This window comes from Tiliqua scincoides, chromosome 15, assembly GCF_035046505.1.
Source record: "Tiliqua scincoides isolate rTilSci1 chromosome 15, rTilSci1.hap2, whole genome shotgun sequence".
NCBI classification, from domain to species: domain Eukaryota; kingdom Metazoa; phylum Chordata; class Lepidosauria; order Squamata; family Scincidae; genus Tiliqua; species Tiliqua scincoides.
Window position 1 is genome coordinate 3,263,405 of NC_089835.1, and position 12,169 is coordinate 3,275,573.

The 12,169-nt window shown below is 49.7% G+C and overlaps 1 protein-coding gene across 1 annotated transcript in view; it reads left to right on the plus strand.

Annotated features, from left to right (window-relative positions):
- The first annotated feature begins 9,327 nt into the window (after positions 1–9,327).
- The window catches only part of KHDC4 (KH domain containing 4, pre-mRNA splicing factor), a 19,200-nt gene continuing 16,358 nt past the window's right edge, over positions 9,328–12,169 (plus strand). The window contains exon 1 of the mRNA XM_066610398.1: positions 9,328–9,344. Within this exon, the coding sequence (XP_066466495.1) occupies positions 9,328–9,344 (17 nt within the window). The remainder of the gene's footprint in view (positions 9,345–12,169) is intronic.

Below are 12,169 nucleotides of genomic sequence, written 5' to 3' on the forward strand. Positions count from 1 at the left end.
CCCTCCGCTCATCTGCACAAGCTCGGCTGGGCCAGACAGAGCCGGGGAGAGACGCAGCAGCAGGCCATCTGCTTGTCCACCCAAGTGAAAAATAATAATAAATAATAATAATACACTTTATTTCTGTCCCGCCCTTCTCCCTAAAGGGACCCAGGGCGGCTTACAACATATTAAAAACAGATGAAAACATAATTTAACAAACAGATAAAAACATATTAAAAACACATTAACAGAAACCATAAAAATGGATAAAAACGGTATAAAAACGGATAAAATCGGTAGTCAGATAAAAGTCAGAATAAAAAAGAGCATAAAACAGCAGTTCAAGGAGGAATCAGGCCTGTAAAAAAACAACTAAAAGATGTTAAAAAGGCCATGAAGTCAGAAGGCTTGTTTAAACAGAAGGGTCTTCAGGCCTCGCTGAAAAGTCTCAAGAGAGGGAGCCATTCTCAAGTCAAGGGGAAGGGAGTTCCATAGCGTTGGTGCCACTACTGAGAAGGCCCTGTTTCTTGCCGCCGCCCCACGTACCTCCTTAGGCGGTGGCACTTGTAAAACTGGCCTATTTGCATATTTCTGGGCCTCCAAGCATGCTCAGGTGCCAGTGGGTCTCCCAGTAGCATGTCAGGTGCGCAAGCAAGTGTAGGTGGGGTTAGAAAGAAAGCACTAGGGAAAAAGGGTGATGATGATAGCAGTGAGGGCATGACAGATGTGGATGACAGAGTGAAAAGGGCAGATCCCTGCCCCGAGGGACGTGCAAGCTAGAGACTGACACAAGGGAAACAGTAGAAGAAAGGGAGGCGGAGTAACCAGAGAATGAATATGCGCTCATTACAGTAACTGAAGTCAGGTCCCTGTCCTGAGGAGCTTGCAGTCTAGATGTTGACGCAAGGGAGACAGTAGAGGAAAAGGAGGCAAAGAGAGTGGATATGTGCTTATTTCAATAGCTCAGGGCAGGTCCCTGCCTCAAGGAGCATACAATTTAGATTTCAAAAGGGGGGGCGCGCAGGGTAAACAGAGAACAAATGCGTGCTTATTTTAATAACTCTGGATGAGCCCCTGCCCCGAGGAGCTTACAATATGGATGATGACGCAAGGGAGACAGCAGAGGGGGAGGGAAAGGGATGGAGACAGGGAAGCCTAGGTGTTCCAGTGACCTGTGCCCAAGTTTAGTCACAGCAGGGGCTTAAGGGTTGGTGTGAAAGGGTTCATAAAAGGGGTGTGTTGTAAGGAAGGATCAGAAGGAAATGACTGAAGACGGATTTCACTGTGTTTCAGGAGGTGGTGCCAGGCGTGGAGGACAACAAAGGGGACAAGCTGGGGCTGTTGGAAGGACTTTCAGACAGGTAAGGTTGTGGAAGTGGAAGAGCGAAGGGCACGGATGCCTCCAATGTGTGCCCTGAGCTTTCTTGTAGAAGACAGTCTCTGCCCCAAGGGACTTACAATTGAGAAACAGGCACGTGGACCAAGATGGGGAGGGGAATGGCGGCAGGGCAGGCCGGGGGGGGGGGAAGAATATGTGATTATTTCACGTACGCACGAATTTGCGTGCAACCAAGGAGGTGAGGGGGTCGCAGCCAAGGACAGGCAGCTCTTGCCTCCAACGCTGTGCCCCGCTGGAGGACTTGTGAAAAACAGGCTTGCACAAGTTGAACCACGGGCCGCAGCATTGCATCACACCAATTTTGCTCCTCGGTTGTCACCTCAAGAATGCAGACATTCCTTACTGGGGCGTGACGCTGCCCAGTGTGTTCTCTGCCTTCAATCTAGATTAGGAACACAAACAAGGGCTCTGGATTCCATAGCCCTCTGGGCCTTTAGCAGTAGGGTCCTCCCCTCTCCCGGACCTTTCTCAGACCTGCAGTTTCCTTGCCCCCCCCTCCCGGGAATTTTCTACCCTCTCTCCAAAACACAGAACTCGCTGCTGCGGTGTCTAAATAAAAAATGTTGCATACATCAAGGTGTACCGCTAAGGCTGCAATCCTAACCGCACTTTCCTGAGAATAAGCCCCACTGAACAAAATAGGACTTATTCTGAGTAGACCTGGTAAGGATTGTGCCCTAAATATCACTGGTTTGTTTTCATTGGAGGGGGGAGATAATGCAGTTAGGGAGTCGCCCTCATCGGTTGAATATAGACCACACTGAGGACTAGCTGCCTTGGCTGTCCTTTTCCGTCTCGTCGTACAAAGACGGTGATTGCCTGTGGGTGAAAAATTAGGCAAAGATAAGCTTTGCAGGAAGTCAGCTGTTCGATCCAAGTGGGGCTCCCTTGTAAATTACCGAGGCGAAAAACAGGACCATCTTTTTGGTCAGACCCGAGCCCCTTGAGGATACCAAATGCTCTTGGAAAGAGCTCCCCCCCTTGCAGGTTTACCTGGGGTAAGATAAGCTTCGCCAGAGGTCAGCTGCAGGCATGATGTGGAAAACACAGGCCCCAAAAGGCAGAGGCCCCTGTTCTGCCTTTGTGCCAGCAGCTACCACGTTTTCCAGACTCACAAAGAGAGTCTGGTCCAACAAGAAGCTGACGGAACATACCAAGATCCAGGTCTACAGAGCTTGCGTCCTGAGTACACTTCTGTACTGCAGCGAGTCATGGACTCTTCACTCACAACAGGAGAGGAAACTGAATGCTTTCCACATGCGCTGCCTCCGACGTATTCTCGGCATCACCTGGCAGGACAAAGTTCCAAACAACACAGTCCTGGAACGTGCTGGAATCCCCAGCATGTATGCACTACTGAAACAGAGACGCCTGTGTTGGCTCGGTCATGTCGTGAGAATGGATGATGGCCGGAACCCAAAGGATCTCCTCTATGGAGAACTCGCGCAAGGAAAGCGCCCTACAGGTAGACCACAGCTGCGATACAAGGACCTCTGCAAGAGGGATCTGAAGGCCTTAGGAGTGGACCTCAACAGGTGGGAAACCCTGGCCTCTGAGTGGCCCGCTTGGAGGCAGGCTGTGCAGCATGGCCTTTTCCAGTTTGAAGAGACACTTGGCCAACAGTCTGAGGCAAAGAGGCAAAGAAGGAAGGCCCACAGCCAGGGAGACAGACCAGGGACAGACTGCACTTGCTCCCAGTGTGGAAGGGATTGTCACTCCCGAATCGGCCTTTTCAGCCACACTAGACGCTGTTCCAGAACCACCTTTCAGAGTGCGATACCAGAGTCTTTCGAGACTGAAGGTTGCCAACTAAGTAAGTGTCTCCCTGCAAATTGGTTTAGATCAGGGGTATCAAACCTAAGGCCCGTGGGCCGAATGTGGCCCCAGAAGCAATGACCCCCATTATAATTGGACTTTCCCCCATTATAATTCTCTGACCCCCATTATAATTGGACTTTCCCAGTGTGATAACTGGGCTCTTCCGTATCTTAAAACTGCAAACATTTTCTCCTCTGTCATTTGCAGCTAATGAATCTCTATGTGAGAGCCAAAGTGCGTCTTTCTGACCATCCTCTGCTTAATGATGTCACTCCTTGCTTAATGATGTCACTTCCGGCCCACATCAGGTGCCATGTCAATGTTGTGGGGTTTCTATTTAGTATCAGTCAGGAAGTGGGAATTGAGGGCGTAGCCCAGCTCGTGATGGAAGGAGAACTCCTTGCCAGTGCCTCCAAACTGACACGGTCCCTGCGCATGCACAGAATCCACTCTTGGAGTCGTCTCCTGTCCATTGCAACAGTGCTCATTCACAAGCACTTATCACATGTTGGTATGTAGGCACCAGCTTGGCTCTTTGCAACCTGGGTCCGGCACTGCAAATCTCTTCCCTGGAGGCGTGTGGCGCAATTGTGAGAAAGGGAGAGGGCCTCTGACTATGTGCAGAGTGGCATTCCTTCATGGTGGAGCATGGCCAGCCAGTTCCCATATGTCTGGGGGGCAGGGGGCATTAATTCCACTCATGCCTCCACCTGACGACTTTTCCCAAGTTGGTCCATCATGGGTTTTGTTTTTTTTTGCAGTCTTAGTAATAGGGTTTCCTGCTCTGATCCTCACAGTGCCTGGCTCAGAGCGCCTGCCCTTGTGCACCCAAATGCAAGATACCATCACCAGGCTGGTGACTCTGCAGTGTTGTATCCGGCCTGACAGTGAGTCACAGAGCCCGTTCCTCCCGCCTGGGCACACAACCGCTCGTATATATCCAAAGTCTCTGTTGCTACAGCAACCCCAACCCTGCAGGAAGGATGTAGCGGAAGCGAGTTTGTGGTATTTGGTCCCGCAGAGCCACTTTAGGGTTGTCACTGCCAGCAGAACAACGGTCTTGCACCAAGTTTTTCCCCTCGGGGCTTCCCCTGGATGTCAAATTGTGGTAGCTACAGAAACAGACCATGCCTGGGACAGAGGGTTGCTGGTTAGCCAGCCAGCCATTGGACTGATCTGTTTGTTTATTTAGAAAATGCCTAGGCCACATTTCTGTTTACACACACACACACACACGCACACAACTGTTCCTAAACAGTCTTCACAACAGCCCTGTAGGGTAGGCCTATAAGAACACCATAAGAGCATTGTTGGATCAGGCGCAAGCCCCACCTAGCCCAGTGTCCCTTCTCCACTAGTGACTCAAACTCTCTGTGCATGGAGGCTCCACTATATATATATAACAGGATATAAGAATATATAATATATAACAGAATATAAGAGCATCCCTTTCGGATCAGGCACAAGGGAGCCCCTCTAGCCCAACTTCCTGTTTCCCAACAGTGGCCCACTAGAGGCCTTTGGGCAGCACATCAACCGGGAATGAAAGCAAAGACCCTTCTGGTTTGCTGCCCAGCAACCAGCACTGAAAGGTAGGCTGCCTCAGCAACTGGAGGTTCCACAGCTTGTGTTTTGTCAACTGGCTTTCTCTATGGATTGGGTCTAGTTCAGCATTTCTCAAACTGTGGGTAAGGACCCACTTGGTGGGACGTGACCCAATTTCTGGTGGGTCCCGCAGAGCCGTCAGTGAAGATACAGGTGATGGAAGGATCAGATAACGGTTATCTGTTTCTCAAACCGTGGGTTGGAACGCACTAGGTGGGTCGCGAGCCCATTTCAGGTGGGTCCCCATTCATGTCAATATTTTATTTTGAATATATTAGACTTGATGCCACCATGGGATGTGACTGCACTTGGGGAAATGTGACAGATCTGTACTTTAAACAGGCTACTGTGTCTATTCTTTTTACAATGCTAGTCAATTGGACTTGCTCCTGGGTAAGCGCAGGTAGGATTGCAGCCTAGGATTGTGAAAATTTTTCCTGCTTGATGATGTCACTTCCAGTCATGACATCACTTCCGGTGGGTCCTGACAGATTCTCATTCTAAAAAGTGGATCCCAGAGCTTCTTGTTCGCATCCTTCAGTCTCGCAAGACTATGGTGTCACGCTCTGAATGGTGGTTCTGGAACAGAGTGTCCTCTCCAGTGCGCGAAGCCTGGGTAAAGTAGATATGGAGGATAGACTGTTACCCATGCAGCAAATCCCCCCTCTCCACGTTGCTGAAATGGTCCAATGGAAAGGCAGAGGCCAATATGGTTGGTTCCAGCGGCGTCACAGGAGTTGCCAGAACGTGACTGTGTTCAGCCACGAACTGCCTCAGGGACTCCGGCTCCGGATTTTGCCTCGAGGTTGACTCCTGAAGCCTTTTCCTTAACTGGATGTAGCCACAAGGCAGTGGAGGTTTGGGATCAGAGTTTTCCTTCTCTCAGATGAGCTGCCTTCCCAGGCTGACGAGTCCCATCTACCCGGTGGCTGTTTAGTCGCCTCTTACGACAAGTACAGCCAAACGGAGGGCCTATTCTTATCCCCAGCCCCCAGGGGAATCCACTCAGTGCAAGAACCACTGAGATAACCAATTGCCTCCAGCCCTGAGGCTATTCAAAAATCAGACTGCCCTGCAAATAGCTCAGCTCCCGCAGTTTGCAAGCTTGTGTAAATATAGAGAGAGAAATATTTGAAGGTCTTTTTTTTCTGGTGTGTCTCCCCCCCCCTCCCCCCGAGTCCATCAATGACAGGTACTGGAAGGCATTGAAGGCTGGGACACAGAACTAAGCCCTTGAAGCTTTGAGGCTATATATATATTATTTCTTTCTAGATCACCTTTTAAAAAGTCTTGTAAAGCTAGGTGAGTCCTGATAGAGTGCCACTTTTAGAAAGTGGGTCCCGGTGCTAAAACTTTTGAGAACCACTGGTCTGATTCTTTTTTAAGATGCTATCTGAGCCACAGGTGATTGTCCTGTTTTGTGGCAGCAGAGTCCCCAAATTAATTCGTTATTTATTGACGAAGTAATTCTTGACCTGGGCAGGGCTGGGCATTTGCCGGCCTCCGGCTACTTAGGGAGTCTGTTGCCTTTTGCTCAGAGATTGTTCTTTGGGTCTCAGTGCCCTGGTAGTGGCAAGATAGTGGCTGAGCCCATTGGCCTGAAAATCAGGGAGGGGCCTGCAGGTCAGCGATGGGCACGTGTTTTGCACCCGAATCCACTCCTTAGCAACAGTCGAAGCAGCCCATAAAGCACGGGAGCCCATACAAAACCCGTTGAGCATGGTTTTAATACACAACAGTGCAAACACACACAAAGAGCAGCCCTACAGTTCAAACAACTTGATGCAACTACAATTCAAGCAACTACAATTCAAACTAGCAACTCTGCTCCGAGCAACTTGACGGCTTTTGCCTCTGACCTTGACGAGCCAGGGCTCTTGGATGCTGGAAATGGAGCATGTGCAGAGTTCTTTCCTGCACCATGCTGGGCAACAAAAAAAAAATGCTGAGCAAAGTCTCAGTGCATTTCAATTCAAACAATTCAAACAAGCAACTTGATGCAACTACAATTCAAGCAACTACAATTCAAACAAACAACTCTGCTTGGCTTGAGCAACTTGACGGCTTTTGCCTCTGACCTTGACGAGCCAGGGCTCTTGGATGCTGGAAACGGAGCATGTGCAGAGTTCTTTCCTGCACCATGCTGGGCAACAAAAAAAAAAAAATGCTGAGCAAAGTCTCAGTGCATTTGAGAGCTGGGACTACAGTTCCGCGGAAGAGCGGCTCCTTGGTGTGCAGAAAGTCCCGGGCTCCATGATCTGTGTTTGACAAGTGACACGCAACGGCAGTTAGTATTCACCATTCATACATCGGATGACTGGAACACTCTCTCATTGAAAGGGGATTCCGACCGGGTGGTCCTGCCCCTGGAATTCCTTGCCACTAGAGCAACAGGGAGGAAGCATCAGAACTTTTCTTGCCAGTCGTCTCGCTCACCATGCACGGTTGCTGTGTGTGCCGCAGGAGAGAGGGCAGCCCTTAACGGATGCAAGGCTTAAAAACCAGGGAAGTATTTCCGGCCGTTGTTGGCTTTGCCAAGTCACATCTGGAGTACATTGTGCTGTTGCTACATTCCAGAGGGTTCCCCCCCCCCCCAAGGCAGATCTGTGCCCTGCCTACCCTGAAGTTGACCACTAAGCCCTGGAGCGCGGCCCCTGGGGTGGCAGAGGGAAATCGGGATTTGCTTTCCAGCCACCCCGATGGTATACCCTTCTCAGATTGCACTGATGAAAACAGGGGCATGCTGGGAACCCGCCGGTCTACACACCAAGGCTGTCCTCTCTCCGACGTCTATCCTGCATTGATTCAAAAGACAAAGTAGGTCTTCTCCGGGCTCAACCTAACAAGCCTCCAAATATGTATCTTTTGCCTGCAGAGTTAGCAAGGGTTCCAAATGGGCTCTTGGTGGTTGCACCAAGAGTTCTGATGCAGCTCCCCCCCAATATAGGATTAAGTCCTCGAAAACCGTCTCCCTCCCACCACAGCCATATCTGAAGGATTCCCAAGAGCCAATCACTTCCAGTGTTGGTCATACATAGTTTTGATCCCCATCTCTCGCTCTCTCTCAGTTTGCCACCTGTAAAATGGGCATAAATTGGGTCTTTCCAGAAAGGAGATGAGCCATAAGCCCCCTTGCTAGTGTATGTCTGCATTTGGGGAAATGTTACAGATCTATACTTTTAACAGGTTACTATGTATATGTTTTCAACAATGACAGTCAGTGGGACTTACTCCTGGGTAAGCGTGGGTAGGATTGCAGCCTGTGGGGGGGGGAGAAAGTTACATAGTGGGGCTTAATCTATAGCAGTGTTTCTCAGACTGTGGGTCGTGAGCCAATTTCAGATGGGTCCCCATTCATTTCCAAATTTTATTTTTAATATTTAAAATATTTAATGCTTGATGCTACCATGGTGTCACTTGATGATGTCACTTCAGGTCATGACATCACTTCTGGTGGGTCCTGACAGGTTCTCAATCTAAAAAGTGGGTCCCGGTGGTAAACGTTGGAGAACCGGTGCTATAGAGGCTTGGAACATGAAGTCCTCACAACTACTGGTGCACAAAGATATGAACCAGCCCATTTGCCCAGTGGGCCTGGGGGTTTGCCCAGTTTGCCCCAGTGCCCAGAACCCCTGGGGGCTGGGGGCTAAGAATAGGCCCTCAGTTTGGCTGTACTTGTCGTAAGAGGCGACTAAACAGCCACCAGGTAGATGGGACTCGTCAGCCTGGGAAGGCAGCTCATCTGAGAGAAGGAAAACTCTGATCCCAAACCTCCACTGCCTTGTGGCTACATCCAGTTCTGGAAAAGGCTTCAGGAGTCAACCTCAAGGCAAAATCCGGAGCCAGAGTCCCTGAGGCAGTTCATGGCTGAACACAGTCACGTTCTGGCAACTCCTGCGACTCCGCTGGATCCAACCGTATTGGCCTCTGCCTTTCCATTGGACCATTTCAGCGGCGTGGAGAGGGGGGATTTGCTGCATGGGTAACAGCCTTTCCTCCATACCTACTTTACCCAGGCTTTGCGCACTGGAGAGGACACTCTGTTCCAGAACCACCATTCAGAGCGTGACACCATAGTCTTCTGAGACTGAAGGATGCCAACTGAATTTGCCCAGTGGTGCAACCATGGCACGACGACACACTGAAATAAAGGACCAATGCGCTTCCGAGGAATTGCCTCTCTCCCGTCTGTTCGCCTGGAATGTATCCTGACTCGCCGGGGGCGAATGTGGAAGTAGTTCTTGACAACACTCTCTGTCCCAGGAGTACTTGGAAGAGCTCTGTGGGATCGCCCCTCCCTAGGGTTTTATAACCAGGCCGGCTTGTTTATGAAATGCGGAGAGGGCACTATTTCTGGGGGGGTTGGCCGCCCGTGAATGTCCTCCTTTGTTGGAATGCGCCCTAGAGTGGTGTGCAGCTGTCATGTGAGAGAGCATTCGGTTTCCTTGCTAGCCTCAGCCTTTCCAACGCCTGCCTGATTCGCCAAGGCCTTGCGGGGCGGGGGGGGGGCGCAGTGGTGCAAGATGGACACAGGCCGAGCGTGAGTTGGCAACCCCCTGGCTGGATGTAATAAATGGGCATTTTGCAAAAGAGTTCTGCTTTCTCTGATTTCCTCCCTACGGTGTGTGTGTGTGTGTGTGTGATTTTTTTTTTTGCATGCACCCGTTGGTGACTCACTCTGCAATCAAAGAGGAACCAATAGCCAAGACCAGGCTGCACCCAGCCCACTTTTCCTGCCTTCCGTTTTGCTTCTCCTGCGACTTAAAAGACAAATAAATAAAATGACGTGTGCTCGCTCGCACTCGGATCGCACACAGAGGTGCACTCACAGAGGCAATTTCCCAGGATAGGGCTCTCAAACAGACTCCCCAGAGGCCAGCAGGAGGCCTGGATAGCGTCCAAAGTCTTCCACAGCCTGCAATTTTTACTGTGGGAGCAAGACAGCAGGTCCTCCCATCCAAAACAGCCTCTGGAGTCTTGCAGGGAGGGACTGGACAGGCACCAGGACCTCCTGGCCTAGATTGGCGCCAACCAAGCCCCGTCTTTTTTCTTTTTCTTTCAAGTGGGGTTACCCTGGGAAGAGCCTGAGACCTTGGAGAGTGGCTGCCAGTCAGTGTTCAGCGGCACTGCTTTCTTGCCGGCCGCTAGACTCAGCAGTCAGCAGCTGCCTTCATTCACAGACACGCCTCCAGCTCACTTCTGATGTCACAGAGTGCACACCAATTGCAAACTTGGAGGAAAGGATTTTGGTTGCGTCCTCAGGGCCATAGCATAGAGGATTCAGAGTGTGTGTGGGGGGGGGGCTGGTCTTTCAGGAAAACTCCAGACACCCCTCCTGGACTGTTCAGCGTTCATTAAACAAGTTTCTAGTCCTCATTACTTGTGAAAATATCGGAAGAGTGTGGGTGCTATTGTGTTTTAGGATGTTTTATTATCATTAATGACTATATTTATCATTTTATTATATAATCTTTAACTATATTGTTATTACAATTAAATATTATAGTTATAATTAATTATAATTATATATTATATTGTTATTAAATTATAAATATTATAAATATAATATTTAGTTATATTATTATTCCCTGCTAAGTTGCCCTGCGCATGCCCAATCTCGTCTGATCTCGGAAGCTAAGCAGAGTCAGGCCTGGTTAGTACTTGGATGGGAGACCGCCTGGGAATACCGGGTGCTGTAGGCTTATACCATGATTTGGGAAGCTAAGCAGGGTCAGGCCTGGTTAGTACTTGGATGGGAGACCACATGGGAATACCGGGTGCTGTAGGCTTATACCATAGTCATTCGAGACTGAAGGTTGCCAACCATTTGGGACGAAGCACTTTTTAAAATGACATCCCTTATCTTGAGCAGAGGGACAGCAATCTTCTGATTTACCCTCACATCTCCCTTGTGTGCTTCTTTTTTGATTGTGAGCCCTTTGGGGGCAGGGAACTCATCTTCTCATTCCCTTTGCTATGTCAACCGCTTGGGAACTATTTTGTTGAAGAGGTGGTGTGGTGACGGCGGCGGAACCGTGGCTCAAGATGTCCCAAGTCTGAATCTCTCCTCTGCTGTAAATGTGATCAGTAGCCCTAGGCAACCCATTCTCATGAGCCTCGGTCTTCCCTATCTGTAAAATGGGGATAATTTGCCTGACCTTAGAAGGTGCTGTTAAAATTACACCAAGATGACACAATGCCAAACAAATGCTTATTAATAATAAACCGAAATCAGCTTGCAATGATCATTAGCCTCATGATGAAACAGCCGGCCTAAATGACAGAACAAGCCACAGACAGCAGCAAGAATTGTTCGTGCAAAAGTCAGTTTACTCTTCCTTTCCCAGGCGCTTGTGGGGTTAGGGCCAGGTACTTGTTTGCTTGATCTTTGACCTTCCAGACTGTTAACATCTCCCAGAAGGGGCTTGACCTGCTGGGTCCAAGAGGTCATCAATGCCTCCTTGTAAGAGAGGGTGGTCCAGGCCACCTTGAAGGAAGCAGCTGTTTAACTCCTTGTGATCCTAAAGATCCATAAACAGCTGTCACCTGGGTGCAAATGTCCCCTTTTGGGGCATTAATCAGCATTCATACAGTACTTTGCATTTCTTACCTTGAAGAAGTCAGTAAAATGAGCCTTATTAACCCCATTTTACAGGTGAGGAAGACTGAGGCTGAGAGGGACAGGCTTGCCTCTGCATGAGTTTATGGCAGAGGTAAGTTTTGAACCAAGAGATTTGAAGTTCAGCCACTACGCTAGAGCAGCTCCCCCATTAAGCACAAACCACACACCCTTTGATAACTTTCAGAGAACGTACTAGGCTTTATTAAGCAGTTCTAGAGGTAATAGCTGTTATGGTTGTCGACCTGTGACACTTCCGGACCTTGTGCCGAGACTCGGCCCTGCACAACACTTTCTCGGTCCCAGAAGGGGCCTTCTGCACGTCCTCAGAGGCACCCTTGCCTCACTGAATGCTTTGTATGTTTCCCATGGCTTGAAAAGCGCTCGGCTGTGACTCAGCCAGAGATATGAATGGACAACAAAGCGATGGGCTTCCTCTGCAGTCCAGTGGAGGTGCCATATCCGGGCAGCTGCATGTTTCTCCAGGAATTTGGAGGGGCTGGGCTGGGGGAGCGCATTGCAGGAGGAAGAGTCACTGTTTGTTGTAATTTTTCAGGGCTGAGGAGGCCTGGGAGCTGTGTGTGTGTGTGTGAGAGAGCTGGCAAGAGCACCTCCTTTTTTCAGTGAGCCATGCGCCAGGCATGCTGTTAGTCATGGCTTCATGACTCGTTCCATGCAACTTTCCAGGCTGGGGATGTAAATGGAGAATTGTCAGATCTCTGCAGAGCAGCTCTTTGGGGTTTCCA